Below are 13,252 nucleotides of genomic sequence, written 5' to 3'. Positions count from 1 at the left end.
TATATATATATATATATATATATATATATATAGACAAACTTAAATAAATTCAACAATATAATTTTATTATGAGACTCATTTCAAAGGAGTAGTTAAATATTTGAATATTATAATTATATATAAGCATTGTCAAATTACGTATGAATCAAAGTACAATAGAATATGAGCTTATTTGAATCTCATCTTCAATGTAATATATTCTACTACAACATATATTATACAAAAAAAATCATACTAGATTTAATCAATAAACTATTATATTAAGATACATTAAGACGTAACAGAAGATTGAAAAATTATGAATGTCTTTATTGATTTAGTGCTACACGACTGCAAATGTGCTTTCAAATTGTAAACAGTGTCTATCGCGACATATGTGATACAAAGTCAATGAATTGAAACAATAGGATATCCATTTTTTAGTTTTCCTGCAGAAAGAGATTCTGGCGTGTCATCGTTTCCAGGTTGAAGATTCTTGCACCTAGAAGGTCTCGCCAAGACATTGTCCGAGCATGAGGAAAGGAAATGTTTGACATTTGGGATGTAGGGAGTCAATGCAACATAGGGTGGCGCGTGAGATCGCGATTAAAGGCGAATCAGACGTTGACATCTATCGCAGGGAGTCAAGTCGAGGGTAAAAGAGTACAGGGAGAACGGGCGAGAATCGCGAGCAAGCTGGTAATTGCGTTAAAGGTGAAAAATTGTTAATTTTCCAGGGTATACGACAACGGGTGGGCCGCCATCTGCCGGTTGTTTACGAAATTTTACGCCGTAGGTAAGATGGCGGACGGGGAAAACATGCTGGAACGAGATGCTGGACGTTCCGACTTACGCATTCCTCCTCCTTTTCCATGCCGCTGGGCATTTGGGGCACCGCGCGGTTAATGGCCGAATAATCTGGCAGATCCGGCAGCTCCTCGGCCATGTAGATCGGCATGGGCTTGGAGGCGTCCAGGGCGCGCGCCCTGAACGACAGCTTGCTCATCCTGAGGGCGGCTGGCTCGCGCGTGTTGACAACCAAGGATGGCTGGCCGCACCGTAAGAGGCCAGTCGGGTCGGCTGGGGGGGCCTCGGGTTTCGCGGAACGCCGTGGACCTGGGCTATTGAGGCCTGGCTGGGGGCCCTGGGGCCGAATTACCCGGCACAGAGAGCGCTCAGGGCCTCATCGTTCCCCGGCCATCGCGCTGGAGCACGGTCACTCAGTCACCAAACGAGATATATCACTTTGAAAACATGTTTGCGTGACACGGTCCCTGCTCAAAGCCATCATGGCCGACGCACAGCCATTTAACACACGTTCGGCCGCCGCCGTGCAGTTCCGCGGGCCGACGTGCGCAGCGCGGGAATCGCCGCCGTTGTGACGCGGCCCGCGCACGCCTATTGGCTCCCACGCTCCCGCCGTATCAGCCGTATGCCGAGTACACACCGTACTCCCGTATTCGCTCCACGCGGAACTTTACTCTAAACGTCGCTCCACAACTAATCATACACTCGACAAAAAAAAAGTCAGAATGACACGCACGTCGACATATTGTTTAATAAAATCCGTACTCTTTTATGTCTTTATATTTGCGTTACATACAAATACAATCTCGTGCAGATTCGTGTCCGTTGAACACCTAATTCTGAAACAAGAGTTTACAAATGTAGCATACATTCTTTTGTCCAAAAAAATTAATGTACATTGTTTTGTCTATATTGTCATGATTACGTTCTGGTGCCTCTCGTTTTATTATATTTAATTATTGCGATACAACAAGGAGCGGGTATTTTTTTATTATTGCAAGGAAAAATGAGGCGTCCCGGGCACGTTCAGTTGGAATTATTCTCGCGGTTTCTGCGCATGCGTCGTCGCCGGTGCGGCGGGTGCTTGAAGTTAGTTATGGACCGCCGTCGAACCGCGCCAAATCCGAAACGAGAGACACTTCGCGTTGCGAGATCCATTCGTTTCGATTGCGTTCTCTGTATTTAAAATAAAGTAGAACGTGTTCGTTGTGGGCTTTAGGGGAAGAAATATGAGAGATTTAGAAGAAACAACGAGAATGGAGTACTTTGCAATGAAGCAAATCAATCTGTCGCGTTCACCGACAAGGCACATAAAATTATCTACGCAAAACGTCGCCGTCGAACGGCGCCAAATGCGCGACGGACGCGGTGATATCTCGTCACGTGTCACCGCCTCCGTCGATTGAAAAAGGGAGAGCGGAAATTAAACGGCGCAGTTATCGCCAGTTATCGCTTGACTCACGTAGCCCGCTCGTTGCGGAAATTGCACGGAGTTCGCGACAAAGTTGGGTGTGCAACATGACGCAGATCATCGCTGTCCTGTCCATGGTTCCTAGGTTATCTTACCACCTGCGCTCGCGGTTGCCGAATCTACGCATTTCGGACGTATCACCCGGTAACGGTATTTTGCACGCACACGATGCGATGCAACCGAGCCTCGGGACCGCGGTCTACCTGCTCGCCAATCGTTCCGCGTGCTGCCGATAACCCCCTCGCGACGAACACGTGTCGAATTCCCATTGCCACTGGCGGCGGCCTCCCGTCATTTCCGCGAGAGGGCGTGCGCGCGCTGCCGCGGGAAAATTCGAACTACATACTACGTTTCGCCGTGCTAAATGTCTGTTTTTTATTGCTGCATTCTGAACTGATGCAATAAGTTAAACTGAAACAAACGTATATTTTCACTTCAACTTATTGCACTATGTGTACTAGTTCAGAAAGTGCAGCAATAAAGAACAGGCCGAAAATGTGGCAGAAATTTAATTTTTTAAACATGATGGAACGTGCAAAAAATCTATTTTACTAAAAACGCGTTTCAAATCTTATTAATTTCAGATTATCGTAATTTTTAAACACAGACGAGCATCATTTTGATTGAAATTTTCCTCAGAATTTTTGTATAAATTTCAGAATTTTTCAGAATTTCTGAATAATTTTATAACTTCATAGAACATTTCATAGATCTTTTATGCAAATTGAAACACTTTTCAAAAGTATTGAGGAAGTTTATATTTTTTTTAGAGTTGTACACGTGAATTCTAAAATTCTGAGATTTCTAAAATTTCTTGACTTCTGGTCTTATAAGAAAATCTGAAAATTTTAGGTATTTTTTTTAGAAATTGTAGGAGAAGTTGTAGGAGTTTCAAGAAATTTTTTAATATTTCAGACTTCCTACATAAAATTCTAAGAAAATTTTCTCATTGTTTCTGAAAAGTGTTGTAACGACAAAATATTTAACTTCAAAAAGACATCCATGTGGCCATTTAAATATGTATTTTTTTTAAATACAGGACAAGCCGATACTTTATCCAAACTTAATGAGGCAGAAATATTAATAGCTGATTGTGATTTATTAATACCTTATGCAAACAAGTTGACATCGGTCAAATGGATACAGGCGACCTGGGCTGGTTTGGATAAATTCATTCCACATGTGCAAAACACGCCAAGAGATTATATATTGACTCGTTTCTCGGGCGAGTCATTTGGTTTGGCCATGTCCGAATACGTGATAGCGAAAATTGTCAACTACGAGCGTGACCAGAGACAACAGTATGAGAATCAAAGGCTTGCTGAATGGAAACAAGAAGGCAAATTGATAAACCACAGATTTATATATGATTTAACCATAGGTATCTTAGGAGTAGGAACAATAGGAAAGTTAGGTAAGCTGCGAATAACAAAAGAACGAATTCGGTCATTTGCATTATATTAATATATAAATTAAAAAAAATATATTAAAAACTGATGTATTAGAAATTAGCAAAGTAAATGTAAAAACACATAAATATTTTAAACAATTAAATGCTCAATAATATTATCGTGTCATTCAACAAAATATACATGTATTATTTCATTGTCAAAGTTAATTATTGAATTTAGAGATACTTTATATAAAAACAGCTTTTAATATATATTAATCTAGTGTAATGTGAGTGACCGAATTCATCATTAATTTTACATAAAACGTAAGCAAGTATTAAAATTTCAATAAAAATATTTTTATCTTTTAATATTTACATAGTTGCAGAGAAGTTAAAGTTATTTGGTGCAACTATCTGGGGAATGACACGTACCGTTCCGAAAGAGAAATTACCGTACCTCGATGAACACAGAACCGTAGATAATTTGCCGGACATCCTGAAAAATTGCGACTACATCATTAATGTGTTACCTTCAACTCAGGACACGATAGGACTTTTAAATGGCAATGTCTTGGAACATTGCAAAGGCAAGGATGCAGTTTTCATGAACGTAGGCCGGGGTTCCGTTATTAGAGAAACGGATCTAATAAACGCTCTTGAACAGAAGTGGATTTCAGGTGCTATTTTAGATGTGTTTGAAAAAGAGCCATTGCCAAAGGAGAGCAAGTTATGGAGCCTTCCACAAGTATTATTCTTTGTCAATTTATCAACTAAAAAAAATTTTAATCTTTAGAATTAACAATACTATTGTCTGTTTAGGTAACAATCTCACCACATAATTCAGCTATAACAACTGCTCATAATATTGTGAAGCTATTCGCCGCGAATTATCCTAGATATGTAAACGGAGAAAGCATGATAAATGTGTTTGATTTTAATAAAGGCTATTAAAGGTCTGGGGTTATACAGTATTTCGTCACGATAACAAGAAGCATACACACAAATATTTATTGTTAAAATATACGTACAGATTGAAATAAACATGTTTTAGATATCTTGAGCTTCGTAATTGTTTTTGATATTAAAGTTTAAGTCACATACAACTTAATCTTATACTTATATTATAATTTTCCAAAAAATAAAATAAAATGCCTATCATTTTTTTATACAGTTCTTTAAGATACGTACCTTTAGATTCAAACTATCTATTAAATATATATCTCTGTCATAACATAAAGATCGCAAAATAAATTATATAATTTACTTTTGACTGAATAAGTAAAATAAATTAGATACATACTGCTAAATATTGAAATATTAAACTTTAAGTAACAGTTTTTAAATATAAAAAAATCTTAATATCTGAAATAATTTGATATTAGCAATTTATCGATTGCTAGTAATCTAAAGTATAAAAATCTAAATAAAGAATATATAAATTTTTATATTATATATTATGCATGAACACCATATATCTCTCTTCGCATGATATTGTACACATGGAGGTATATTAAAGTGAAATATTATGGAAAGATATAGAAACCTATTCAGTAGGCGTCTCTTCAGTAGGCGTTTCTTCAATAGGCCGAGGGGACGGAACCAAACCGCGGATGCACAAGTCGTACACTACCTCTTCAATTTTTTTTACGTCATACTTGAGAGCATCAAAACGTTTCCTCAATATATCATTCTTTAAGTTTAATAGCCGAAATCCTGCGTTTAATTCATTAACGAATGTTGCGATTTCTATCGGCCAAGAGTAATGACCATTTGTGACGCTATTTACAGCAAAACGGCTCTAAAAAAAATATATAGTTATGAAACTGTCATGTGAAAAGAATATACATACCATTATAGGAAATACATACCAATTCGGCAGATAACTGAAGCAGACCGAGTAAAAAATCTTCCAAATCCAAATGGAAGCCATCCTCTCTGTTATTTTTTACTGCAAGAAGAATGAAAATTATTCTGAGTTTATCAAAATTAAGTATAGTATGTAAGAGCAAATGTTTAAATGTTATTTAAATACACAGAATTATTTAAACATTGAATATAACTATTTATATACCTCCTAATATATCTGCAACAGTTTTCTTGTCAACTAAGAGTTTAATTTCGAAATATATTACTAGAGCAACTAGAAAGCACAGCCTTTGAGTGACAAAACGCCATTGGTCATGGTAACGATAATACTGATTGTTTGGTACTACTTCAGCAAGATTCGCATATTGTATCCTTATGTCCGCAAATATTTCTCTTGCTTTTGAACAATATTTTGATACAACTGTAATTTACCAATAACAAATAAATTATTATATATAATATATTTTATATATATCTATATATATATTTATAAAATTCTAAAAAATTTATGTTTAAAAACATACTTATATTTTCCTCCATTGTGTGATGCACTGTGTGAATATTTTGCAATGTCATCAGTATATCCCTAGAATTTTTCTCGATATTCTTCACAATGACACGGATTTGCTAAACAAAAAGAAAAATTTGATGAAAACATATTTTGCTGTCTCTTTGCTTCTTATATCTTGATTTTATCTCCTGCTTTTTCTCTTCCTTTGTCATCGTTCAATCAACAATCATGTTTCTGATACAAAGTTTGTTTTATCTTGAGAGATAGAAAATAAAGAGAAACGCGATAAGAGACAAAAGGTAAGAGATACAAAAACAAAAATCAAGCTTAAAAGATATAGAAAACAATCTGGCTTTTAACAGCACAAGAAGTAAGTTGGTAACACCCCTCAACATACTTTCTGAGTTTGAAGTGGAATTTCATTCTAAAAAGTGAAAAGTAAGCCAGTCTTGAAAAAGACTGGCTTAATTTTCAATCTTTGAGAGTTCAAAAGAGTGACTCTTCAAAATGACAATTTACGTTGAGAATGTGGAATTAGTGTTACAATAGACAAGCTGTTAAATTTTAGCGACGCTTTCGTGAACCTCTCAAAAATGAGAATGGAAAAGAAATTTGGAATAGGAAGATATAAAATTGCACGCGATCAAGTTCACAACATAACCTAATCAAAGTCCGTTCTCGAAAACGTCGATACGCACCTCGCGTATTTCTTGCTCGTTGTTCAGACAGTCTTGGAACGAAGTGAACATCTCCGTTATTGTAGAGGACATGGTGTCTTCCATGGTGTCTTATTTCCGAGGAAAAGTCACTTTCGCGCAATACTGGACTGTGTGTACAAATCACACACCGATCAATCTTGTCGAATGAACAAGAATGAACGTCGACAACAATGCAAACAACGACGCAACATCTATGCGCCGCCGAGCATACTACGTGGCCACGTGATTCGTTGGTTCGCTTACAGATGGCGACACTAGACGGTTTTCGCGCGCTTTAATGCGTCAAGTTACAATTAGATGGCACTAGTTGGGCGATTCGTTCAGCGCTAAATTTCATCTTTTTACACTTGATAAAAAAAAATGAATAATATTATGTATTATTCAAATATAATATGCAAATAACAGAGATACTTATACATTATTACGAAACAAAAAATATAGCCCCGTTTTATTGCATTTAAACAAAATATTTCTTTCGGGATAATTTATTTCTTACTTTATTTTTTACTAAAGCTTAATTATCTAAGTTTCAATATTAAATCAGAGTTATTATTAAGTATGTTATGCATATATTTCTACGCAATTTTATAACCTGCTACGCACGTCATTTATTGATTCATAATATACGAGAGAAACAGCGCTATATAATTTTATCAGTTATTAATGTTTGTGATTTTTGTAATCAATCCTGATAAATTTATCTTTATTTGCATATAAATTAGGACAATTAAAGACGAAAATATATTTGATTTTTCAAAAATCTCTCTCTCATGAATGGGAGATATAAACTTTCTGAAATTATCTGTCTATTCGCAAATGATATTTTTGTACTTATTAATAAAATTTCTCGAAAGATATAAATTTATTCGCTTATATTTTAATTCTGTATTTCGGTTAATGTTAGAGCGCGGAGGGTCGAAACTCGAAAACACGGCCTAGACGCCGCGCACGATGTAGCGAATTCGAGTCGATCTGCGAGCTGCGAGCACAGCGAGAGGCGGCATTAGTGAGCGAGCCGCGTCGGCCGCGTCCGTTCGGGCGTTCGCAAGGTCTCGTGCTCGAGGTATATAAATAGAAACCAGTAGGTCCTGCTGCGCGCGCGAACTCAAGAAAGGCGGCAGCGACGGCTTGGAATTCTGCATACAAGCCGCCCGCCGCGCAGCATCACTGATCACGCACAGGTCGTGGAGGACGCCAATCCCGCGCATCCCTCCAATGGGGGAGAGAATTCGCGGGCGTGTCATTGATCCCGATACACTGGCTGGCGGTTGAGCAACATCCATGGCGAGAGCAGGCGAGAGAGGAGGGCGAGGGACTCGTTTTATGGAAAAATCCGCGCGCGCCCACGTTGAACGTTCACGAGCGCGATCGCTCGCTCGCTCGAGTTAATCGGTGCGAGGAGTCGCGAGGAATCCATGCTCGATTATCGGAAACGATCGACGGAAAAACGCGCTTCCATCTGATTTTTATCGGACTAGGTTGCGGAAACTGATGTCATTCCGAGATCTTTTCGTGAAGAATTTTCCACGCCTCGACCAGATTCTTGATGGAATCACATGATCGATTTTGATCGTTAGATCCTTTTCCTCTTCCTTCTCGATCTTGACCTCTTCGCCGATGTTTTGGTAACAATAGGCTTGTTTTTTTAACTGAACTTCTTGTACAGTTTATCTTTCCTTTTTTTTTTTACGTCGCAGAGTGAAAGAACCGGTTTCACCATCTCCGATTAACTCGATTGACCGATTATTCCATTGGAATTGACCAATCGCATTTGTTAAGTAGAATTAATTAGGATTGATCAATCACGATCGATCCAACCGACCAAGCTATTGGAGATTGGTGAAACCAATCCAAAAAGAAAAGATGAATTGTGCAAGTAGTTCAATTTAAAAAGAATAGACTTGATGTCCGTTTCTATTACCATAAATTAACTTTAATCTCGGTTTAACTTATTTTTGATCTTTTCAGTTTTAAAAATTAGAAAAGGCTAAAAAGTAAGTTAAACTGAGATTAATCTACATTAATAGAAATAGATATAATTCATACACCTATTTCTACTAATGTAGATTAATGTTAATCTCTCAGTTCAACTTACTCTTCATCTTCTTTTATTTCTTAGAACTAGAAAAAGATGAAGAGTAATTATTAGTTATTAGTTGAATCGAGAGATTAGTTGGACCAAAGTTAATTTTAAATTAATGGAAACAAACATCAGAATATCAATATGTATATTCCTTTAATGTAGATCAATTTTAATCTCGTCTCTCACACAGCACACTTCATCCGATCAAAGGACACCCTGGGAACATCTTCAGGACATAGAGATGTCTTCAATGGACGTCTACAAGATGTGCTCTGAATGCACTGTATAGAAATTGTTACTTTTGGAGCCTCGTATACTTAACGAAGATTGATTCGCGAGATCCTGTTAAATTATATCGTGCTCTCGTTATGCGTGCGAGTCGCGTTTCTACCATCCGGGGTCCGATGAAGAAACGATGAAGAGAGGCACTCGGCCTTGCGGCGGCCTTCGCCGGCTGCGCGGACCACCTCGCGCTATACTCCGTTCGCGATTACTTCGAATGCACGCGGATTTTTCGCGATTCATTCCACCGCGTTCTGTCGAGATTAAAAAAAAAAAAGAAATAATCCGATATCTCGCCTGAAAACCGGCGTTGAAGACATTTTACGCAGCGCGATGTAATGGCGCCGATAACATTCGTGAAAGCTTTTGCGGTATCTTTCCTCGTTATGTAAAGCGGTCAACAGCCCGCATACATATACAATGTACGTACGCAAACGAAGTACGATTATATACGAGGAGGAGCAGGGGGGGGGGGAAGAGACGTCGATAAAGGTCAACGGCGGGAGGACCCCGTTAAACTTCGCATTCCTCTCCTCTTCGGCAGGCATCAATCTCAATAAAATATCCTGCCGGCGCGGATCGTCGTAAATTCGTGGTACCTCGGGAACGCTCTTGCTCCTCGTCTCCGTTGTGCGCTATTTTTAGCGATGCCGATCTTATCTTGGCGAGAAAATAACGCGGGCCTCACCGGCGTGTAAAGGGACCTCTCGTCCCTCCTTACCTCTTCCTGACCCCGAGACGTTCCCGTCAACAACACGGGGGATATTTGCACGCGATTCGCATGGGTAACACCTCGCGTGCTGTACAGCAACGATCGCGATTCCCTGGAAAAGAGAAAATCCTTCTCGCACGATCGAGAAGAGTGACATTTCCAGAGCGAATCCGACCAAGAAACATCAAGAGAAAGTCAAAGTGACTTTATTTTGATTTTTAGTAACAAAATTTATTGAGAATCTTTTATTGAGAATCAAAATCAAGTGATTCTGATTTTTCTGATTGATTTTTGTGTTTCTTGGGCGGTTGACGGTGTCGAGAGGCAACGGTGAGAATGTAAATGTTTGATTAGTATCAATCAAAGTATGTATTAAGATTTAGTAGATTTTTTCAGTGTGGTAATATTAATATTAATTAAAAAAAATGTTACACGTATGGAATGGAAATTTGAATAACCGGCATGATTGAAAACAAGTCGCATGGCGGGCGATTTAGAGACAAACCCGATCTTTTGCAATTACTTTCACTACATTACTTACAAATCGCCGGACAAACAGACAAAATATGTACGTCGCAGTCACAGTAGCGACGCAATTGCTGCTGAAGCGGCTTATGATTCAATGTTTGCGCGGTTTAAACAGGTTTGCGCGGATTTAGCATAAGCTCAGCGCGTGCAAATGCCAGAGTAACAAATCATATTTATACACATAAATATGGAAACGGATGCCTGAGAGAATAATTTGAAAAAAAAAAAAAGCAGGAAGCACGTAACGCGCCCTTTGAGAATTCCGTCGAGCAACGTGCACGGAGATTGCATTGTTCCCTGCCCGCCAGTCATTATAATAATTTTTATCTGATTTAAGAATAAAAATGTATAACCGTGATGCTCATCGTTTTTTTTTCTTAATTGTAATTATAATGCAATTGTAAAGCTTAGTGCTACTTCACATTTCACGTTATTTTATATACTTCCCACGATTATATTTTGCGAGAGAGAAACGTTATCGTCTTATTATTATATTAAATTCTTTTAATATGATTAGTCTTGCCCTTAGTTTCTCACTGGATTTAAATGTATAAATCAATCATATTAAAGAATCTTACAGCAGTTGTAAAGCTGATTTTTCTGCTGAACGCAGCCATTGTTCAGGGTGCTTGAGATTGTCACACAATTATTTTGATGGTCCAACAAAATTATTTTCAGATCTGTATCTACTTTTTGGATACTTCAGCAAAGTCGTTCTTTTCGTGTTGGAAAAATAGACGGAAAAATAGTACAGACTCTCGAAGTTTCTTCATCTTCATCCGGTATCTCAATTGTCAAGCAAAGACGCAAACGACCTTTAAACCTTCTTTTAAGTTGTAAGAAATTGACCAATCACAGTAAATGTGAGGAGAACAATCGACTATGATTGGTCAATTTCTTACGACTTAAGGCTTAAGTTTTACACCTTAACATCTCATTGTAGACACAGCTTAACATAAACAAGGGCGAACGTAACATGCATCGACGTAAATGTTAGGGTCATCAGCGACATGATACCAATGCTATCCCGATGGATTTATATTTATAGAAACAGATATTTTCTTACGTTCCAATTGGATTAAAGGTTGCAAAATGCGACGAACGGGAACGTAAAACACAACCGGATTGTCGTTATCCCGAAAAATTGCATATCTTCTGCATATCTTAAATCAATTCACTTCTCCCAGTTCTCTTCTACATTGCTTCCTGTTAAGCTCGCTCGATTTTTTTTCCGTGAAGATCTTCCCCGTCATTCCTTTTTCTTTCCTGTAGGTTGTTTTTCCAAGTCCGATCGAACGGAATCACACAGCTGGAACGTCTCAAGATTAATCGCGCGTTTTCTAGCCGCGATCTAGACTTTGCTTGGCGTTTTCTCACGTAGTATGAAGAGGATTTCTCTCGGACCGGCTTCGCCAGAGGAGAACCGGGGACACGATGATCAAACGGGAAATTAAACGAGGCTCGTATTGCGTCGTTAACGTACCACGAGGCGTTCATTAATTTTTCCATCGGAAAACAAGCTGCGTAAACACCGATAGATGGTTCCCGATCGATTACGCGAACGACCAAAGCAACCGGTTGTCGACACGCAGGGAATGCCGCGGCCGTTTGCCCGACGTTGCGTTTTCGGATCGTTGACGATTATTCAAGGTGTGTATATTTAACTGGGAATCCATTGTATTATAGGCTTACAATAATTATCTAAGCTTTAAATCTTAAGCCATAAAATACCAATCATAGTTGAATATAAGAAGAATAATTGACTATGATTGGGTCAATTTCTTATGGCTTAAGACTTAAAACTTATCACGAAAAAAACAGTCTAAGGTTGCCAAAAGTCGCCCATCAATATGTTTTTTGGTTATAAGAACTATAGTACAATTGAGTGATAACCGTAATATTGGCATACTTTAACGGTTGTGGCTGTAAAGATATGTTCATCTTACGGTTATCACAACCAAATGTATTGATGGGCGAAAATGATCATTATTTCCAGTTGTGGCAACCGTAATATTTTTTTCTGTGTAAGTAATGACTTATTGCAGAAAGCCCATTAGGCTAAGTCCACAACCTTGCTTTAAGATGCCGTAAGTCATAAGCTATAAATGATGATATATCGGCAGAACTTATGTTTTCAGGTCGTAAGAATTGGGTTTTGCTCAATTCGCTCAAGTCTAACGGTTAAAGCCTAAAGACTGCGCAAAAACAGTAGTTTAAAGACAGAAATTATTGTCACTTAATCTCTTTCGACTTATGACTTAAGGCCTCTTAAGCCGATATTCAATTCTTATATTCAAGACCGTCTTAAGTTCCGTCTTAAGATGTTACGAATCAAGAGGGCCACATTAGCGACTTAAGACATTACTTAAGACATTACTTACGGTCTTCAAATAAGACCCGACTATGAATACCAGTATTTAAAGTAAGATTGTGGACCGAGCATTACACTATCCGGCTAATCCTGTTGCTCTAATCAAGATTTAATCCGCCGGATTAGCCTCCGAAAGAGATACGCGCGCGTTGGGAACCTAGAAGTGTGATAGCCGCGGGCAAAGGATCACTCCATTTTCTCTTCCGGAGAAGAACGCATCTGTAATTAAAATCGTAGACAACTGGAAATTAAGGTATGCCTGTCCTAAGGTTGAACCCGTATCGGAAACCACAATCGTTCACCATCAATTATTCACGTATTCTTTCGCGTAAACGTCGGATACATTCGCGGAACTATAATCTCGTTCACTACAAAAATGCACACTAAACCTTACATTCGGTTTGTAGGACAGAGATATTTATATGCTTCTATTAATTACTTCTAATTAATCTTAGAAATTTCCTTTCTTGTAACACAAGACTGACGATATACAATATGTATGCGATGCTATTATATTATATACTTGACTT

At 38.3% G+C, this 13,252-nt stretch overlaps 3 protein-coding genes across 3 annotated transcripts in view; 1 reads left to right on the top strand and 2 right to left on the bottom strand.

Annotated features, from left to right (window-relative positions):
* LOC108753423 (enhancer of polycomb homolog 1) overlaps positions 1-1,333 on the bottom strand; it is a 6,318-nt gene extending 4,985 nt beyond the window's left edge. The window contains exon 1 of the mRNA XM_018494967.1: positions 833-1,333. Coding sequence (XP_018350469.1) covers positions 833-985 — 153 coding nt within the window. The 5' untranslated portion in view covers positions 986-1,333. The remainder of the gene's footprint in view (positions 1-832) is intronic.
* An 874-nt stretch (positions 1,334-2,207) lies between these two features.
* Positions 2,208-4,673, top strand: LOC108753441 (glyoxylate/hydroxypyruvate reductase A-like). Its single transcript, XM_018495000.1, has 4 exons — positions 2,208-2,401; positions 3,297-3,671; positions 4,031-4,395; positions 4,470-4,673. Exons 1-4 carry the CDS (start codon positions 2,305-2,307, stop codon positions 4,599-4,601), a joined length of 969 nt encoding a protein of 322 aa, XP_018350502.1. The 5' UTR covers positions 2,208-2,304; the 3' UTR covers positions 4,602-4,673.
* Positions 4,674-5,114: 441 nt separating this feature from the next.
* Positions 5,115-6,912, bottom strand: LOC108753442 (translin). Its single transcript, XM_018495001.1, has 5 exons — positions 6,726-6,912; positions 6,041-6,143; positions 5,722-5,937; positions 5,519-5,598; positions 5,115-5,448 (listed from the first exon to the last, which is right to left on the bottom strand). The coding sequence occupies exons 1-5, from the start codon at positions 6,807-6,809 to the stop codon at positions 5,194-5,196; spliced, it is 738 nt and encodes a 245-aa protein (XP_018350503.1). The 5' UTR covers positions 6,810-6,912; the 3' UTR covers positions 5,115-5,193.
* Between the last annotated feature and the right edge of the window lie 6,340 nt (positions 6,913-13,252).

The sequence above is a fragment of the Trachymyrmex septentrionalis genome, unplaced genomic scaffold, assembly GCF_001594115.1.
Source record: "Trachymyrmex septentrionalis isolate Tsep2-gDNA-1 unplaced genomic scaffold, Tsep1.0 scaffold7, whole genome shotgun sequence".
NCBI lineage: Eukaryota > Metazoa > Arthropoda > Insecta > Hymenoptera > Formicidae > Trachymyrmex > Trachymyrmex septentrionalis.
This window is presented reverse-complemented; position numbering and strand designations above follow the sequence as displayed.

Bases quoted from the DNA above. Each gene is read 5' to 3' on its own strand.
- LOC108753441 (XM_018495000.1), top strand. From the start codon at position 2,305: ATGACGCAGATCATCGCTGTCCTGTCCATGGTTCCTAGGTTATCTTAC. The intron at 2,402-3,296 runs GTAACGGTATTT...TTTTAAATACAG, and splicing joins CATTTCGGACGTATCACCCG to GACAAGCCGATACTTTATCC. The intron at 3,672-4,030 runs GTAAGCTGCGAA...ATATTTACATAG, and splicing joins AGGAACAATAGGAAAGTTAG to TTGCAGAGAAGTTAAAGTTA.
- LOC108753442 (XM_018495001.1), bottom strand. From the start codon at position 6,809: ATGGAAGACACCATGTCCTCTACAATAACGGAGATGTTCACTTCGTTC. The intron at 6,144-6,725 runs GTGCGTATCGAC...CTTTTTGTTTAG, and splicing joins ACGAGCAAGAAATACGCGAG to CAAATCCGTGTCATTGTGAA. The intron at 5,599-5,721 runs GTATATAAATAG...TTCTTCTTGCAG, and splicing joins TGTTGCAGATATATTAGGAG to TAAAAAATAACAGAGAGGAT.